The sequence below is a fragment of the Colletotrichum graminicola genome, assembly GCF_000149035.1.
Source record: "Colletotrichum graminicola M1.001 genomic scaffold supercont1.18, whole genome shotgun sequence".
In the NCBI taxonomy this organism is placed as follows: domain Eukaryota; kingdom Fungi; phylum Ascomycota; class Sordariomycetes; order Glomerellales; family Glomerellaceae; genus Colletotrichum; species Colletotrichum graminicola.
This window is the reverse complement of record NW_007361022.1, coordinates 20,097-38,371: the sequence shown is the minus strand read 5'-3', so window position 1 is coordinate 38,371 and position 18,275 is coordinate 20,097. Positions and strand designations below refer to the sequence as shown.

General features: G+C 57.1%; 6 protein-coding genes across 6 annotated transcripts; 3 read left to right on the top strand and 3 right to left on the bottom strand.

Annotated features, from left to right (window-relative positions):
* Nucleotides 1-1,642: 1,642 nt before the first annotated feature.
* GLRG_05298 (uncharacterized protein) lies at nt 1,643-2,645 on the top strand (the record flags this gene model as incomplete). Its single annotated transcript, XM_008095983.1, has 2 exons — nt 1,643-2,008; nt 2,118-2,645. The coding sequence occupies 2 exons, from the start codon at nt 1,643-1,645 to the stop codon at nt 2,643-2,645; spliced, it is 894 nt and encodes a 297-aa protein (XP_008094174.1).
* Nucleotides 2,646-4,117: 1,472 nt separating this feature from the next.
* On the bottom strand, nt 4,118-5,750 carry GLRG_05297 (transmembrane amino acid transporter; the record flags this gene model as incomplete). Its single annotated transcript, XM_008095982.1, has 5 exons — nt 4,118-4,540; nt 4,594-4,985; nt 5,062-5,253; nt 5,308-5,569; nt 5,628-5,750. 5 exons carry the CDS (start codon nt 5,748-5,750, stop codon nt 4,118-4,120), a joined length of 1,392 nt encoding a protein of 463 aa, XP_008094173.1.
* Nucleotides 5,751-7,090: 1,340 nt separating this feature from the next.
* On the bottom strand, nt 7,091-9,661 carry GLRG_05296 (fungal specific transcription factor domain-containing protein; the record flags this gene model as incomplete). The annotated part of the gene is made up of 4 exons (XM_008095981.1): nt 7,091-7,594; nt 7,648-7,930; nt 8,011-8,085; nt 8,178-9,661. The coding sequence occupies 4 exons, from the start codon at nt 9,659-9,661 to the stop codon at nt 7,091-7,093; spliced, it is 2,346 nt and encodes a 781-aa protein (XP_008094172.1).
* Nucleotides 9,662-10,617: 956 nt separating this feature from the next.
* Nucleotides 10,618-12,478, top strand: GLRG_05295 (major facilitator superfamily transporter; the record flags this gene model as incomplete). Its single annotated transcript, XM_008095980.1, has 4 exons — nt 10,618-10,783; nt 10,848-11,447; nt 11,519-11,970; nt 12,056-12,478. 4 exons carry the CDS (start codon nt 10,618-10,620, stop codon nt 12,476-12,478), a joined length of 1,641 nt encoding a protein of 546 aa, XP_008094171.1.
* A 642-nt stretch (nt 12,479-13,120) lies between these two features.
* On the bottom strand, nt 13,121-14,291 carry GLRG_05294 (uncharacterized protein; the record flags this gene model as incomplete). Its single annotated transcript, XM_008095979.1, has 2 exons — nt 13,121-13,964; nt 14,035-14,291. 2 exons carry the CDS (start codon nt 14,289-14,291, stop codon nt 13,121-13,123), a joined length of 1,101 nt encoding a protein of 366 aa, XP_008094170.1.
* A 776-nt stretch (nt 14,292-15,067) lies between these two features.
* Nucleotides 15,068-16,843, top strand: GLRG_05293 (X-Pro dipeptidyl-peptidase C-terminal non-catalytic domain-containing protein; the record flags this gene model as incomplete). The annotated part of the gene is made up of 1 exon (XM_008095978.1): nt 15,068-16,843. The coding sequence occupies one exon, from the start codon at nt 15,068-15,070 to the stop codon at nt 16,841-16,843; it is 1,776 nt and encodes a 591-aa protein (XP_008094169.1).
* Nucleotides 16,844-18,275: the final 1,432 nt, after the last annotated feature.

Here is an 18,275-nt window from a genome sequence, read left to right as displayed (position 1 = left end):
ATGTCCACAGTATTTACATGAGTTTATGCTTTTGCCATTCTGCGTTTGTGGACCAACCTCAGCTGCTAGCGGCAAAACGGAGACAGGCACACAGACTCTTGTAGCACAGACGATGGTGATGGTTGATTTCCGGAGCGCTTCTCCACAGCTACATGGAGGTGGACGCAATGGCTGGACAAGGACGGGGACGATCCCGGAAAGGCTCGTCCGCTGTGTCGTCTTCCTCCGTGGACGGCTGTGAGGAGCACCGCCTGCCTTCCAAGACTGCTAGTGCCGTCACGGCGCTGTCTTTTCGAGGACTGACGCGGGGCGGCTCTCCTATTGTTGTCGGGATATATCTGAGAGAAAGTGCTCACACGGAATCAAGCCGGCATTTGGTCCAGAGCCCGGTGTGGAGCAACACCGTTTGTGTGTGACCTGGGCATCGTTCTAAGCGAAGGCATGTCACAGCTGGGGGTTGGCAATCGATCGACAAATTACTTCGCGTGGCACCCAGTCCACTCCAGCTGGGGATTATCCTTCATCTCTCACGATGGGAATGAGAGAAAGCCAGAGGTTTGTGACTGACTGAAATATCTGTATGGTCGGGTTGTCAGTAGACGTGCACACAAGCCCGGCCGTGTGTGCATCAGAGGAATGATAGGGCATGATATCCGTACGCCGTGGACACCAGAAGAGGTTCGTTCTCCTTCTACTCCGTACAGTAAGTACCACGCAATCAATCAGCCTTTAGACGAAGGAAATGAGAATTCGTTTCCAGCGTCCCGGGTTCTCTCAAACGCCGGCGCCTCCATGGTCCACGGCCCCTGACGCCACGATACATAAAAGGCATGAGTTGAACCCACTCGCCGTCATCGCTGCAACGTTATTCAATGCCGGCTTGTTACCGAGACTCCTCTCCCCCCTCCTTTCTGTGAATGTGTCTGCGAGGTGAAAAATAGTGAAAAGAAAACGACAGGGGAGTTCCCTTTTCGTTCGGGCACATTGGCAGTGCCTCTACCAATTCTGCACGCTAGTAGCTGGCATCCGCCTGTCCAGCTCAAAGCGGCCTGGTTCCGCTCCTGGGAAAAAACCCCGAGTGATGCCCTGTCCCTGTCGGAATACACATCGTACAGAGTACATCGTATGTGTTTCGGCATTACCATAACAGGCTATTCCCTGCCAAACCTCTAGTCCAACGTGCGGTTGTTGATCTCGGCAAGCTGCGTCGTTTCCACTTATTAAAGAGACATCGAGGGTGAAGAACAGCCCTTCCTTAGGTATCGGCCCATTGAGACGGCTATGCATGCTGGGAGTTCGGCTACCGTGATTCCTGCCCTACCCACCGCACCTGAACAAGGACAGGCCTTCACAACGAAGCAACGCCGCGGTCAACTGCGGGACAAGTCATACCTACTCGACGGGTTCAGCAAGGGCTCGGCGGGGTAGGCGGTGAATCTCCAACAGGTCGTTCGGGGCGTCGGGGTAACATGTCCCAGAAGCCTCCGAGTGAATACTAGTACATGTAGGAATCTGCGTCTCTTTCTAACCTGCTTCTAAACCCAAAGCCAAAGCAACTCGTCCCCCCGTGCGGCGAAACATCGAAATCCCATACCTACCACACAGACACTCAGACAGCCCGGATAGTGAAGATCGCACGACCATGGCGGCCACGACTACCATCAAAGTCCCCCACCTCGGCGGCATCACGGCCGGCTACCGCCTGTCCGAGGACAAGATCGACCCCGCCAAGCCCGCCGTCGTGCTTATCAACTCCATGTGCACCACTGTCTCCCTCTACAACGACCAGTTCGACAGCAAGACGTTGACGGACGCCGTCAACCTGCTGGCCATCGAGCCCCTCGGCCACGGCGCCACAAGCTGTCCGGTCGAGCACTTCACCTACTGGGACACGGCCATCATGGCCCTACAGGTCATGGACAAGCTCGGCGTCGACAAGGCTTTCGCTCTCGGCACGAGTCAGGGCGGGTGGATGGTCACCCGCATGGCCCTTCTGGCCCCTGAGAGGGTACGTCACATTCGCTAACGGTGCCGTTTTTGTCTTTTTTCACTTTCGACAGAAGAGGATCGCCTATCGCGTCTCTCCTGAATTGCGGGCTAATTTCAGCAACCGTCAGATCTTGGGTCTCCTGCCGCTTGGCACCTCGATGGACTACGAGTCGGCCGACTCCCGCGTCAAGGGCTGCTGGGACGCCAAGGCCCAGCTTCTGGCCTTTTACGACGCCTGGTCGAGCCCCGTGCCGACGCCCGACTTCCTCGTCGACGATATATGGTGTGGCATGGTGGGCAGCCTTGGCTTCTCCGGCACCGTCCCGCCCGAGACCCTGGAGTTTTGGACAAAGACGCTCAAGTCCGTCTACAAGGGCGACGAGGGCCGCAGGAAGCTCAAGGTCGCCCTCGGCTGCCTTTTGTCGCGCGACGGCCTCCTGCTGAGGATCAGAGATGTCAAGTGCCCCGTCCACTGGCTCCAGGGAACCGCGGACCCTGTTTTTGGAGTCGAAATCCCCAAAGAGCAAATCAAGCTCTTCACTTCCTCGCCCGAAGCGACTTTGACCATGGTCGAGGGCGGCGGCCATTACCTCAACGCCACCAGCCCGAAGGAGGTTGAGGAGGCTCTTCTCAAGATGGTACAGAAGTATGCTTAAAGAGGCCCGTCCTATTAGTCCAGGACTGGGGTGGTAACGGTCTGACGATCATGGGCCGTAGAAGAGGGGTGCACGGAAGCCATGTACGGGATGCCCAGAGTAGGATGCCCAGAATAGCGGCAGCTCAACCGCATAACGAGACTGTCCGAAAGCACGCGTCAGGTACGCATGATAGATCAATCAATAGTTCCAATCCTCCGTCGCGTCTCGGGCTCGTTCAGGCCACTGCCAGGCGAGATTGTTCGTTAAAGAGTCCCGTTTATCGTGAGCCACGGATGAGGGCATGACATTGGTGTGAGCACACTGAGTCAGGGGCAGCCCGATCGCCGGATGCGAGGGTCCGACCGCTGAAGAACCACCCGGATTGCGACGGCAGAAATCCCGCTCAGAGTAGGGCGAGCCAATCATTGGGGGAATGCATACATATATCTAAAGAGGAAAAACCCAAGATTTATCGTGCCATCAACTCTCTGGGCTTGGTCCAGCCCAGCTTTGCGTCAGCCACTGAGTCAGCCATAGGGCCAACCACTGGGTTGCATCGTGTCAGAGGCATTAATGTCCGTAACGTGGGGGAAATGTATTCAGCGGATGAGAGGACCGGATTGGCGGGAAAGTCTGCCGGAGAAGCCACTCGGCAGCCAGATCCTCTGAGCCGTTCTCTAGTCAGGCTCTTGGAATCGAGTTGGCTAGATTGTGAAGCAACGACGATGCCCCCAACTGGCAATGGAATTACTTGCATCCGCACAGAGGCTGAAGGTCTCCTCGACTTGTAGATGAAAAAAATGAAAAAAATAGAGCAGCGGCACGCCCCGCGGGCTCATGCAGGGAGCCGCTTTAAGTAACTCGATGGAGCGCTCGGAACGATTCCAAAAAGACAAATCTTTCACAAGCTTGGCTTAAATCTAGCCTTGAAAATAGGAGAAAGAAATGTCCGTGCCCAAAGCACCTCTTGATCACTTGTTGGCTCGAGGAGGATTTGTTTTTGAGCAAATCAGCATCAGGTGAGGCCGGATTTTGCAACGCTCAACACACCTTGTTCTCTTTCTTTTTGTCTTCTTGTCTCTACCACAGAAACCGTCACGGAAGACAATCTCTGTACCACGTGGCAGATGAGGCGTTAGTTGCTGCATGTAACTACCAGAGTTGTTTTGTGACGTGACAGTCACAGGCCCAGATGTACTACGATAGTACATGCAGTAACCAAGCTGAAGTCTTGAACACCACAAGTTCGACTGCTACAATCATTACTGAGAGTAAAAGGATCCCTAGTTGACTCAAGTCTATAGGAACAGTCTGCTTGGTGAGGTATACCCAATTAAAGTATCCTCCTTCAAAAGGCGTGAGTTACTGTCTGTACAAACGGTGTCGTTTTGTTACGCGACACTTTGTGAGGGAATTGCTCTAGCCTAGGATCAAAATAGTATTTTTTTAATCAAGTTTCCCGCCCTGTGGGATATGGTATATCAAGTCCCTCATACGGAATTTGAGTTGTCGGCACAAGACCACGCTGCTGAACCCCCGGATCGACTGTAATCGTCAATAATGCCGACAATGGCGCTGTATGTTCCCGCGATGGTCAGAAACGTTCCGGATGCAACGACGAAACAACTCCAAGCAACCATGAGATACCACCTCAGCGTCGGGGCCTGCCTGCCTTTGCCCCAGTTGTCGTAGAGCCACATGCAGCCCATTGGCTGGAAGGAGATCATTGTGCCGAGAAGGGCACCAATCAAAGAGATCAAGCTGTTGAAAACAGGGATGCCGCTGGCGATGAGATACGCAACCAAGGTGATGGTGAAGGTGCAGCCAAGCCACGTCGACCAGTGTACGACCGTGTTCGCCGCCAGGTGCTTGGAACCCCTCAGGACGCGGACAAAGATGTGCTTGCTAGCTAACTGTGGCCGAGTCAGCCATGATCCCGGGGGGTAATTGTGTCGAATTTACTTACGTGAAGCATCACGGCCGCCGAGACAATCAGTCCAGGAAGCGCGAGGCCGTAAGCGACCTTCTTGACGGCAGGGCCGGCAGAGCCGAGCGCGGGCGACGACACGTAGGATCCGCAGTAGTAGTACACGACCACGCCGACGGCCACGTACACAACGGTGACGACCGACTGGCAGAGCACGAGCGCTCGGGAGTAATGGCGGGGATCGCGCATCTCGGCAGCGATGGAGAAGAAGGCCGGGGTGCCGGCGTACGAGAAGACGAGGGACGAGATGGCGCCGATGGCCTGGGTGAAGGTCGGCGTGTTGACAATCTTGAAGTCGGACTTCCAGACGGCGTCTTGCGGCGCGGCGGCGGGACGGTCTTGGAGACTCACGGCGATGGTTACGGTAAGCACTTGGAAGACGGCACGTTAATCTCGGGCATGCGCTTACAAGAGGCTTGGCTGCCAGGAATCCATTGACCAACTTACCAGCGACGACGATGCTCGTGACACCAACCCAAGCCAGCCCGCTGATGCGTCCCAGCGTCCGCAGACTGGAGAGACCGAAGCCGATGACGGCGGCGACGACCACGAAGACAGCCGTACACGTCGCGTGCGTGGAGAGCGCGTTCAGGGCAATGGAGATGCTCAACATGGCCGAACCGGAGGTGAAGGTGAAGACTTGGGCATGGTTAGATCAACGCGATTGTCCACGGCGTCTTGCGGCAAACTCACGCAAGCAGAATGCAGCACCGAGGACCTCACGCCCGACCCATCCAAACATCAGCTCTCCTGCGTCATCGATGCCGTACACTTCGGGGTGTCGGAGCTTAAAGGTGCCGACCATGAAGTCGGACCAGGTCGTGATGCCACCTATCACACAGAGGAGGACGACGCCCGGTACCATCCCGAGCGTGTCGAAGATGGAGGGGATGGACAGGACGCCCAGGCCGATTTGGGTCTTCATCATCAGGACCGACGTGCCCAACCACCCGACCTAGACCATGTCAGCAACCGTCGGATGCGGTCCAAGGAGAACGCGGGCGCGCACGCACGCTACGGTAGTTGGGCCCTTCTGATGTAATGTCCCCGAAGACGGCATCGTGTGCGACGGCGTCGTCCAGGCTATCGGACGGAGCGTCGCCTTCGCCGTACGAGCCCTCTTTCTGTTCATTCATGCTCGTCTACGCAGTAGTATGTTCCGGAGGATTTCGAGACGAAGACGGAGACGGGATCGGGAGGCGCTGGGTCGACACGGCCGAGAACTGCTAAGACGGGGACCAAAGCTTGTTATAATTACCCGTATCCGCGCGTTGCCCCCAGACCACCTTGCATGACGCCGACTGATCCCCCACAGAGGCAAGGGGGGGAAATCGTCAAAATAAGAAAAAAATGGAAAAAAAAAGTTCTCCCCCACGTCCCGGGGTTGCCTTCGTTCGCTTGACACATTTCTTGTTGTCGAGATGGAGTCGATGGGAGAAAACCCTTTTCGCGAGCGCCGGTATCGGACCGTGGTAGTCAAAGCTTGGTGGGTAAAACAGGGGTTTAGCAAAACTCTGATGTCAAGACTGAGAATCGGCATGGCTACCATTGAGAGAGAGAGGTACTGCGTCTGTGAGGCTGATGATGCGGGTGTTGTCCTGCAGTACCCCGTCGTCGTGATGGGTCGGCCCTTTGGCCTTCCCCATGTTGCGATGCTTCCATGAAGTCTGGGGAAGTGGGGACGATATCCGGCACAAGCACCGGTGACAGACAGCATCTCGCTGATGAGGACCTTTCCTTTGGCCCGAGGAAGAATTTCAGGATATCCTGACCGGTTGCCTTGCCCCCTTGTCCCTGTGACTCTATCCGCTTGCTACAGGTTCGCTCTGTATATGCAGCTTGTCCACGTGTAGCCCTCAGACATCTGCAAAGCTGAAATCGATAGGCGTAGGCGAGCTCGCACAAGCGTAGATAGATACATATGAGTGGTGTTTTGAGCCCCATACCAACTTGCTCTATAATCACGACACAGGATAATCAACCAACACCCACTTGCGCGGAGCCGTGGCATCTCCGCTGTTGGTGATGTAATATCAAGTTATTCTTAACTAGTTACGAAACCCCGAGAGAGGTGCCAACAGCCCTTACTCCCACGCGGACCAAATCGTGAACTTTTGATTTATAGGAAAGTTTGAGTGCATGGAGAAAGAGTATGGAAACCGAACCACTTCGAACTAGCCTCCTTCATCTCTATTTGCAACGATTATACTATCTCATGGCGTATCGTCTCTCACTCGTCGATACATAACTCGCTGGTCTCGGCAGACGTCTGCTCATTATGTGTACCGGATTGGGTCATTTGCGACTTGGCGTGTAAGACCAACATGGATGGTCTGACAAGTTGTTGTCGATAGCCTTTGTACATCGATGGTAAACGGTATAAACAACGCTCAATAATCAAACACACCCCCACACAGTTGAAAAGAGTGCAACGGCCCCCAAGTGTGTGGAAGTTTCTGAACGGCCGTGTCGACGACTATGGGGGAACCCGCATGTGATACTGCTCCGTCAATAGTTGGGAAAAGGATGCCCAGTCCCAGCCGATTCCGTCCGAAAGGCTCGGAGACCACTCATCCCCGACCATCGGCATCGCTCCGAACGAGTCGAAGCCCGCGTCGTTTCTTCCGGCGGCGACATGCCCCTGGCCGAAGAAGGGCATCGTGGGTTGGGCCATGTGGGAACCGTCTTCTCGAGGCCGGTTCTCTCCGCTGCCGGCCCAGGGCGCTTCCGCCGCCCGCTGGGCTGGCGTCTCCCCCGCAGGATGCCACGAGCCGGGTTCCGACCTCGGGGTGTGCGCGGTTATCGCGTTCACGCGTTGGCTGTCGGATCCGGGCGGCGGCTGTGTCCCTTTTTGGAGGAGCATGTCGAGCTTCTGGAGCAAGAGGTTGAGCATATCGTCACCCCGGATTCTGGCGTACATCTCTCTCAGAGAGTCGGAGCAAGTCTGGATCAACTGCGGGAACTCTGCGGTGAGCTCTGACTGATTCTTTCCAAACAGCAGGGTCGGACCCACGATCGCGCGGTCAAACTCACTTGAAGATCCATCGTTGAGATGCGGGAGCCTGGGTGCGTAACGACATGCATGGCCAGCGCCGAAAGCGCGTGCAGCGGGGCCAGTAGGTTTGGCAATATCGTGTTGGACCTGCAGTCCACGGCTTCGACGAAGATCCTCAGGACTTTGCGGGCCGAGTTCGCCGCTATGGACTGGCCGTTTCGCAGTATGTAGTCCCACGGCTTCCCTTTGGCCAAGATGTCGGCGCTGATGGTGATGACTTCTTCGCTGATGAGGAGGCTGTTGCGGGAGAGTATGATGAGCCTGGGAGAGCGAGCACGTTATCTTAGTGGAGGACTTTGGCGTTTTCCCTCTTCTTCTTCTTCCTTGGCAGAGTTACCTACGCGTTGTTGTAGTGCATGGATACGAAAGATGCAAAGGGACATACTTTCGAACCAATCAACATGTCTGATATCGGTCTATTGGGTATGCGGTTAGTCGTTCCCTGATGCTGCAGAGTCTTGGGTTGCTTTGGGAGCCAGTGCTTGAGCAGCCAGATATGATTCCATACCTCAGTTCCTCGGGTACCGACTCGCCCCATCTCGTCAGCAACAATTGCGTCTCCCCAAGCGTCTGTACCTTCTCGGCAATGACGGACTGCACGAGACCGTCGCCAAGTCCGTCTTCCTTCCGGCTTATGATGACGGCTTTGCGGCCAATCTCGCTGAGGATCCTGGCAAGGTCTACCGTCACGGAGAAAGCCTTCTCTTTCGACGCCGTGCCGTTGTTGCCCGTGGGCATGGCGACGCGAGGGGCGTAGCAGTCCTCGTCGTCGTCGATGGTGGAGAGGCGGCCCATCTCAAAGGCCAAAAGCTTTTCAAACGCGTAGATGGCGAGCCAGAACCTCCTCCTCTCTTCTTCGTCGACGAAGTCGTCTGTCCTGTCTGGCCGGTCGCGGCCGGAGCCCCGACAGGTCCGGGGTTTGTGCAGCCCCAGCGACACCGCCATGGACACCCCGACGCCGAGCGTGTTCCAGGCGGCGGCGCAGTCGTCGTAGCCGTGGAGGCACAGCGCCAGCAGCACTATCGCCCTCGCATTGTCGACGTTGTTGCTGACGACGAGATGGCCGAGGAGAGTCTTGCAGTACGATAGATAGTCCCTCGCATCCGGCGGCAGCTCCGACAGGGCCTCGGAAGCGAACCCGACGGCCAAGACCAGGTAGACCGTCGACAGGGCCGCCACGCCCCGGGCTTCGGCGAAGCTTGTCGGGCCGTTCCCCAGCGCCGCGTCGAGGTCTTGACGGAATCGATCTCGGTTCACGAGAGGGTAGACTATGTTCACGCCGTCGAGGTAACTCGAAGCGAGTTGATGGGCAGCATCTTTGCATGGGAACGGGAGGGGATCGGAGGAAAGAAGGACTCGGATTTGGTTGGGCGGAGGCTTGGCCGCGCTCGATGGCAGGCCGCATCTCTGTAGGATGCCAAGCCGACGGGCTGCGAGATCCAACCAATCACCCAGAATCTCGACCGAGTTGCTACCGCGGCTTGCTCGTACCACGGGTAACTTGCCTTGGTACTTGGCCGGTGGCGACTGCGACGGCTTCGCTTCGGGTTCATGGACGACGCGTACCGGTTCCCTTGCGGGCGCCGCGGGCCCTCTGTCGCCGTCGTCGCGGCGGATCTCCCACGGCGACGATCTCGCAGCTGGGGCAGCGGCCGGCTCGACGGCCTCGGTGCCTCGCGGGGAGCGGGGAGAAGCATTATCCGCTGCCAACGATTGAGTCAGAGACGACGTTGAGGTCCGCGACATGCGGCGCTTGGTCTCGCGGCGCTGGACCTGGATGCCGGGTCTCCGGCGGTCGGTGGTAATACATTCGATGCCGGCGACGATGCAGGCCCTACACGAGGGCTTCTGCTCGTCGCAGCGCGTCTTGCGGTTGCGGCAGTAGTTGCAGGCGAAGTTGATGCGTCGCTTCTTGGCTGCTGAGGCGGCTTCTGGCCCGGCCTGGGAACCGGTCGGGGTGGGTACACTTACAGAGCTGCCGTGCGATGTCATTGCCGACTCCCGTATGCGTCTTTCCGAGTGTCTGCGGCTGGCGTGCGGCGACCGCTTTCTTTTTCTCCGCCAGTCAGTCGAGCTAGTCGGCAGACCTCGTTCGGAAGCCGAAGAGAGAACGTCGGCTGGTTATGAGACACGGTTGCACAGCATGTGCCGAAACGGATAACGCGGCACACAAGCCAAGGCGAGACTAGCTTTCGTTTCGGATGTTGCTGAGCTGGGCGGTTGACCCTGGAACTCGGAGTATGCCACCGGCCCCTCATTCCGCTGGTGCGATGGATCATGCCAGAACGTGGAGCACGCTCGAATCAGGCATTGTATCCGCGTAGATCCTTATACGGTATCCTAGTATCCGTAGATCCTCCCAAGACCGTTATACAGTATGTCGTTTGGCGCGGTTAACGTAGAACTTATCTAGTTCCGGGACCTATGTCCGTAAGGATCGATATTAGACTCGGGGCAATCGTGGAAAAGTATCAGTCTCAACCCCTACACCCCCCGCGTTTGCTGCTATCACGGCGTCAACTTTTGATTCCTGGCGGGCTCATGGGAAGTACATTGGGAGTTGATCGGCCTGAGCCGGGCCGATGGCCTCATGTTGGGCTCTCTGTGATAACCATACAACATTACTTGGACACTCGGGTCTCAAGAGCACGGCGCTGCGGCCCAGTACCGTCGATTTGCGGAGCCGCCACTTGAAAAGAGAACGCATGAGGGTGAAGGCTTGAATTAAATGAGCTACAGCAAGTTAGCAACATGGGCTTCTCTATACATAGCACGGACAGGTAAGCAGTCGTGGATAGCTGTCGCCCTTGCGTGATGACAAGGAATATATCCGCTTGGGTCTGTGCTGTGCTTTGAAGATGAGACCGAGTCCGCCAACTCTGTTTTCTCCGCCTCTCCTATCACTCTTTTGGACGACTTGGGCAAAATCGTGGGTATCGTTGCCGACTATGTCGAATCTTGTCCATGTCAAGAATGACGCGCGGCCCCGTGCAGAGACTGCCGAGTCAAGAGATGCGGAAGTCGTCTTAGAGGAGCACCAGGCTCATGGGACTGTGCAGTTGCTTCGAGGCGGCTCGGTGGTCTTGATTCCAACCCCAAGCCCGGACCCCAAAGGTATGGTGCCCCGTCTTCGTCGGATACATTCAGCCGTATACTAAGACACCTGTTTGTTCATCAGATCCTCTCAACCTACCAACATGGCACAAATACCTCTTCATCTTCATTGTCGGCGCCTACTCGGCCATCGCCGTGCTCGTCCCCACCGGCTTGGGCACCGTCTTCCCGTCCGTCCTGAAAGAGTATCCGCCAGAAGATGCATCGCGAGCCACGGACCTCCTTACGTTCCCGACGCTGTTCATGGCCATCGGCAATCTGTTCTTAATGCCGCTCAGCGTCGTCCTGGGAAGACGTCCCGTCTTCCTGGCGTCACTCGTTCTCCTCGTGGCGTCGGGCCTGTGGTGTGCCTTTTCCGGTTCGTTGAGTAGTCATATCGCCGGTCGCAACATCTACAGCCTCGCCGCCGGTCAGAGTGAGGCCTTGGCTCCGCTCATCATCGAGGAGATGCACTTCCTCCATGAGAGGAGCGCCAAGCTGTCGTGGTTCGTCGGGGTCCAAACCGTGGGAACGGCCGCCATGTTCGTCGCCACGGCCTCTATTGTTCCTGCGTGGGGCATCAAGTGGTGGTACCTCATCGCGACGTTCATCAACGCCGCAGTTCTTGTCTTGGCCTTCTTTTTCGTCGTCGAGACCAAGTTCGACCGGCCGAGGGGTGCGGACAGTGAGTTACCTTCACTTCTCCAACTCGACGCAGCATCGAGGCCACAAAAAGCTGATCATCTTGGTTTCCAGAGGGTGTCGTCCACCCGAGACTTGATCAAAACGGCAACGTCAACATCAACGGCGACACAGAGATGGTGGTTAAGGTGCTGACCCGGGAAACCCACATTCCGAAACCCCAAGTTTTTGGGCCGCGGACATGGCGCCACGACTTAAGGATATTCCACTTCAGGCCAGACTGGAGCCAAGCAGTCGCCTTCTACAAGGAGACGGCCCAGTCGCTCTGCTTGCCAAGCATCGTGTGGATGCTCTTGGTGAATGGGGCATTCCTGGGTATCTATGTCTACCAGGCCTCCACGTTCGCCACTATTTTGATGTCTCCTCCGTATCTCTTCCAATACAGCTGGCTCGGTTATGTACAGCTGGTGCAGGTTTTGGACTGCGTTCTTTTCGTGCCGCTTCTCGGGTATGGTTCCGACATGGTGGTACGGGCACTTAGCAAATGGAGAAACGGCACATTTCAGGTATGTTGGCGTTTCTCTTCTTCTTTTTTCAAGTCGACGACCACCTTGGATAAACAAGTACGGTGCTAATAATCTGTTCCTGCAGCCCGAGTACCGACTCATCATTCTAAGCGTGCCGGTCCTATCGGCCATCCTATCGTGCGTCTTTTTCGGACAGGCGGGTGCGTACCCTGACCTCTGGCATTGGATGACCATCGTAGCCCCATACAACCTTGGCTTCTTTTCGTTCATGGGGGCCAATCTCGTTGGCATCACGTACGTCGTCGACAGCTTCCCGAGTAAGGCCGGGCCGCTCCTCCTGGTGCTCTGCGCCGGCCGCGGCTTCATCTCGTTCGGACTCAGCTACTCGACTATCCCGCTAATTAACTTGATTGGGTATGATGGCGCAATGGGAATATTCGCAATCATTTCCGGGGTTCTTGGGGCCATAGCCTTTCCGGTGTATTACTTTGGCGCTCGTATTAGGATGTGGGCTACGAAGAATCTGTGGCCGGAGATTGCTCAGTAAATATGCGTCGCACTACGGAGATGTAATATATTGTTAGGAGGACTCTAGATGGGTTAATGCATCAAACTAAAGGGGTTGTAAAAGGCATGGATTCTCCAAGTCTAATGGTCCAGCTGGCTAGAAAGTGGCCAGTTTCATAGACTTCTGTGGTGACTGACTCATGCGTACAAATCGGCGGAAATTCTATTCCAACATATATATATGCTGGATTGCTATTAAAACTTCTGCTCCCTATGATCCTGATTGTGAGCTCGCCCGTTACTTCTCGCTCTGGTATTTTGATTGGTTTGCTTCAATACACCTCGAGTACAAACAGCACTCGTCTCCCCCATCATCTCCGTGCTGATCAGGAAACGCTTGTGAAAGCAATCGGTGGGTGTACCTCCATAGTGATATGGTAGCTTTTCAAGCCTTTGCATGACAAGTCTTGGTTGACCTTGGGAGTAAACACGACGGGTCTTCCATTATGCTTCAAGCCAAGGCAAACGCACTGTCACACTTTATGTTCTTCAAGTTGTGATTGATATAGATATGGTATTTTCATCATACTAAAAAGACTCTGTAACTAGCACCTTCACCGTCGTGACGGTTTTCGTGGCTCATCCAACATCAATATCCACTCCGCATGTCTCCGTGAAGACCTCAAGACGATTCAATAGGCACGCTCTGAATGTAAGGAATACCGGTGAGCAGGAAGCCTCTCTCGGTCAGCTCCGGGGCCTGCCTCGGCTTGCCTATGTTATAAGGGCACGGCTCGCCGTTCCGCAGGACCGGGATGCCGCCGACGTGCGTAGCGTTGGGCCAGTGCGTCGTGCTCTGCAGGTTGTCGAACGCCGCCTTCTTGCGGACCAGATCCTCCTGAGTGGCGTCGGCGACGGGCATGTAGCACGTGTAGGCGCAGAAGCGCGGCGAGCCGCCCTCCGGGCTCAGGTTGTAGTGCGGCGTGCGGCTGTCCCAGAGCAGGAGGTCGCCGGGCTCGGCGTTGATCTTGGTCCACTCGCAGCCCTTGTCGGCCAGCCACTTCATGCCGGCGTCCGTGAAGCCGTACCACTCCTTGGTCCAGGACCAGATCTTGTCGGGCCCGTCGCGGAAGGCCTCGTGGAACTCCTCGGAGAGGCGGTGCGCGCCCTTGCACACGATGAGGCCGCCGTCGCGGTCGCCGTTGGGGAGGAGGTTGACCAGCCCCTGGAGGCAGCGGAAGCCGGGCTTCTCCGGGTCCTGGTCCTGGTGCGGCCACGGCTTGTTGGGCGCGACGTCGGTGCGGTTGGGGAAGGCCATGTTGACGGCGTCGAAGGAAACGATCAAGTCCTCGGTGTCGTAGACCTTTTCAAACGCCCCGACGACTCCGGGCTCCTGGCGGATGGCCCAGGTGAAGTTCTCGTGGGCGATGCCGTAGCCGAAGCACATTCCCTTCTCGCTGATGATGGGGAGGTTGGACTCCTTGACGGTGCTGGGGTCGTCTCGTTTGAAGCCGAGACCTCCGGCGCTGTTCATAGTCAGCGTTCGTGTTCTGGGAAAGCTGGGGAGGGAAACGACTCGGAAGATGCATGACTCACAAATTCTCTAGGAACGACATCATCTCTTGGGCGTACTGATCCGCCCGCTCTCTTGGAACTGCGCCCTTGACGACAGCATATCCGTCCCTCACGATGTCATCGCGGAAGTCACCGTAGCTTACGCCGGGCTGGACAAAGAGCTTGTTCGGGCCGGCTGGCTTGGGTACACGAGGCGCGACAGAGGCGGCCTCGGTCTTCTTGCCAACTGGGATCGTGACGGTGGCCGAAGCGGTTGCGTAATCATTAGCAATGACCATTGTGAAACAAGATTGATAATGTCAACGAGAGCAATAAAACGAGTTCTATATTAGTGAGTATTACTGATAGACTTTCAGATGCAGTAACGAAGAGCTGGTACTGGGCGGATCGTTGATACGGGTTTATATTTGATACTCATCGACTTTGCATGTCATTGTCCGATGATCATGACGATCCGCAATACTGAAGCTCAGCGCCATGGTTTCCGATTTGGGATGATCCAACCTGTATCCCGAACGGGTTCCTAACGTGAGCTCCATAGCTTCAAGCCGTTCAGTCGAACACCTCTCCTCCACCCCCGCATCGGCTCGGCTCGGAATCGGGGTGGGGGGATGCAACGCCAACCTGGCACTCGGGTGACAAGAAGGATGGCCGCTTTTCCTTACCACTACCATGTGGCAACCGGGCACTTTTCGGACCACCCGAGAGCTTAGGCATACAGAACATCGGCTCGGGAACGGTGGGCGTGTGAACGGTTCTCGTTGACTCGGGAGTTGGTGGACCTCTCCCTCTTCCCCAGACCTCGGAACAAGGTTCAAACTTTGTCGAAACGGCTGTCGTTCTTTAGGTTGATGTGCACCTCGAGCGAGGTGCGGGTATACAACTCCGGATGAGCCGCTTAAAGAGTGTTGCCATAAAAGAGCTTCCTTGTCTGAGATGATGTCCTCGCGATGTCGATTGCTCGTCATCGATCGGTTCTTTCTACCCGCTCGTTCTCAACCTCCATCGGCTATTGAGTAACTTAGAAGCGGACTCCATTTCAGACTTTCCTATAATGTCAACTACTCAGAGCCTGGATTCGCACATTCCGGTTGAGCCGCTGAGCCCACCGATAGTCGGACGCGATGGCTACACCGGCCTCAACCCTCGGACCGAAGTCCTGTCAAAGGGCTGGAAGCATCCCCATAAAGACGCTCGCCCGTTGCCCTGCGACATACAGATAGACCACGACGTCGCCATCACCACCAGGGATGGGACCGTCCTCTACGCCGACGTCCTGCGGCCCCCCAACACGGACGAGAAGGTGCCGGCCATCATCTGCTGGTCCCCCTTCGGCAAGAAGTTCAACGGCCTGTCGTCCCTGGACTACATGACGCCGTGGCAGCTGGGGGTCCCGTCGCAGACGCTCTCCGGGCTGGAGAAGTTCGAGGCGCCCGACCCGGCGGACTGGGTGCCCCGCGGCTACGCCATCGTCAACGTCGACACGCGCGGCGTGTTCGACAGCGGCGGCACGATGGTCATCCTGGGTTCGGTCGAGGCCGAGGACGGCTACGATACCATCGAGGCCGTCGCGCGGATGGGCTGGTGCGACGGCCGCGTCGGACTCGCGGGCAACTCGCACCTCGCCATCGCGCAGTGGTTCATCGCCGCGCTCCGCCCGCCGAGCCTGAAGGCCATCGCCCCCTGGGAGGGCTGCGGCGACCTGTACCGCGAGCAGTTCGCGCGCGGCGGCATCTACGCCGGCGACATGTTCGACGAGCTCATCGTCAAGCACATGCTCAAGGGGCGCAACGGCATGGAGAGCTTCCGCGAGATGTTCAAGCAGCACCCGCTCGCGAACGCGTGGTGGAACGACAAGAGGCCCGACATGAAGAAGATCAACGTCCCGACGTACATCACGGGCACGTGGACCAACACGATGCATGGCATGGGCGCCATCCGCGGCTGGCTCGAGGTCGACTCGTCCGACAAGTGGCTGCGTTGGCACCCCTGGCAGGAGTGGTACGACCTCTGGGGGAACCCGCAGGCCAAGGAGGAGCTGTTCTCCTTCTTTGATCACTTCCTCAAGGGCGTCGACAACGGCTGGGAGAAGACGCCCAAGGTGCGGATGGCGCTGCTGCGGTTCGGGAACAAGGTGCCGCAGGCAATCGAGAACATTGTCGAAGAGGACTTCCCGCCGGCCCGGACGCAGTACAGGGAGTACTACCTGAGCCCCGACGGGAGCCTCGCCCCCGGCGGCGCGGCGCCCGCGGAGGCGGCGACGGTCAGCTACGACTCGGAGGCGGGCGGGAGCGTCGGCTTCACGCACACCTTCGCCGAGACGACGCGCGTCATGGGGCTCCCCAAGGCCGTGCTGTACATGTCGTGCGCGGACCACGACGACATGGACGTGTACGTCATGATCCAGAAGCTGGACAGGGACGGCGCGCAGATGAAGAACCTCAACGTGCCGTGGAAGGGCATCCCCGTCAAGACGTTCGACGAGTTCAAGCGGGAGCAGGAGACGGAGGTGGTGCTGTACAAGGGCCCCGTGGGGATCCTGCGGGCGTCGCACCGCGCCGTCGACGAGGCGCGGAGCATGCACCCGCACTGGCCGTTCCACCCGCACGAGAGGGAGGACAAGGTCCCGCCGGGCGAGGTGGTGAGGCTGGACATTGGGATATGGGCGCTGGGCGTCGAGTTCGAGGCCGGCGAGAGCGTGAGGGTCGTCGTCAGCGGAGAGAGCCTCGCGGTGAACAACTTTGGGAAGAATCACTCTCTGAACAAGGGGCGGCATATCGTGCATCTGGGAGGGGGGCAGGCGAGCCATGTCATTCTTCCGTTTGTATAGCGTAGAGCTCGGGAAGACTCGACTAGCATGATGCTGTAAAGCCATGTAGACTATACTGTCTAAGCCCTGATGCAGTCAGTGCCTGGTGAGCCATGTCGTGCTTCCTTTTGTATAGCGTGAAGTTCGGGGAAACTCGATGAACACGATACTACAAGCCCGTGTAAACAATCACCATTCAGGCGTCAATTCTCAGTGCCCGGTAGTTATTCGCTTAAAGACACAGGCTCTTCCGCAGAGACATGAGTGTGGCATGCGCAGTTGAGCTTCAAAGGTGGTCGAATTAAGGGTAGCGGAGAGCGAAGCCAGGAGCATCACCGCTCTGCTCACGACGCTTAGGCCGGGCGTCCAGGAGACAAGGGACCAAGTTCTCAATCTTAGATGAGGGGCTCGCTAGAAGGCGACGATATCCTTGGTTGTTGACATTTAAGTGCTTGCATCGGAGATTAAGGGAGCCATCTACTTTGTAGACTTGGGTCGAACCAAACCCCTTCCCCCCCCAGTCGGGCGTGACACTGTCCAACATGCGCGCCCCCCCTGGCGAAAAGCCCAAGAGTGAGAAGACTGGCGCTGTCTTGTCTTGTACGGACCTGATAGCGGCAACTCGCATCTCAGCGAACACACTCAATGGGCCGACAAAACCAAGCCGGGAACGTTGGAAAAGAGGAGGGGGCACAGATCTGGCGTCGCGCTCATGTTTGTCTTGTACCCTTGCCGAAAAAAAGAAAAGAAAAAAAGGGCAAGCGAAAGTAGGGGACGCAGGCCACAACAGAGTATGTTAATGGACGGACGGATAGACAGATGGCCAGTGGTGACGCTGCAAGTTGAGGGAGCCTCGGGCACACGAGGAAAGGAACATTGAGACCACAGACCGAAGGCTGATCTTGACCTTCTCGTGCCCCCGTTCTGGCGTGTTGCCAAGAGTCGGTTCCCGCGGGGGACGTGGGACTGCATTAGTCTGAGCCACATCCTACCGGTGACAGATGGTAGTCAAATCTTCAGGCTTCCAGCAGAGGCAAAAGTGGCCACGCCAGCACGGGGCGGACCGCCGAGCTGCCTCCCCCGCGTATGAGCTTTCTACCCGCTGCCAAGTGAGCAAGCCTTCAAGCCGGCGTGGCTTCCTGCATGCGGGATCGTCTTCTCGTCACAAGTCATGGCCGGTTCTGCGTGGTCCACGAGGGTAAGTTCACCGGACGGCGCCGATCAGAGGGGATGGGGGGAGGGGGTTGAGAGTCATGATGGCACAGTACTCTCTCTGTAGGAGGAACTCGAATTGGACATGTTAGCCACCATGTACCCTGTCGAGCGCACAGGCTCCAGGGCAAAGGGGGAAAAAGAGCTGGCGAGAGGCCCATGCCGGCCAGATTCGCGGGCGGGGGAACCCCCTCAGGCCACGTTGGACGGGACAGCCGATGGATGATGTTCGTGCGGGTGT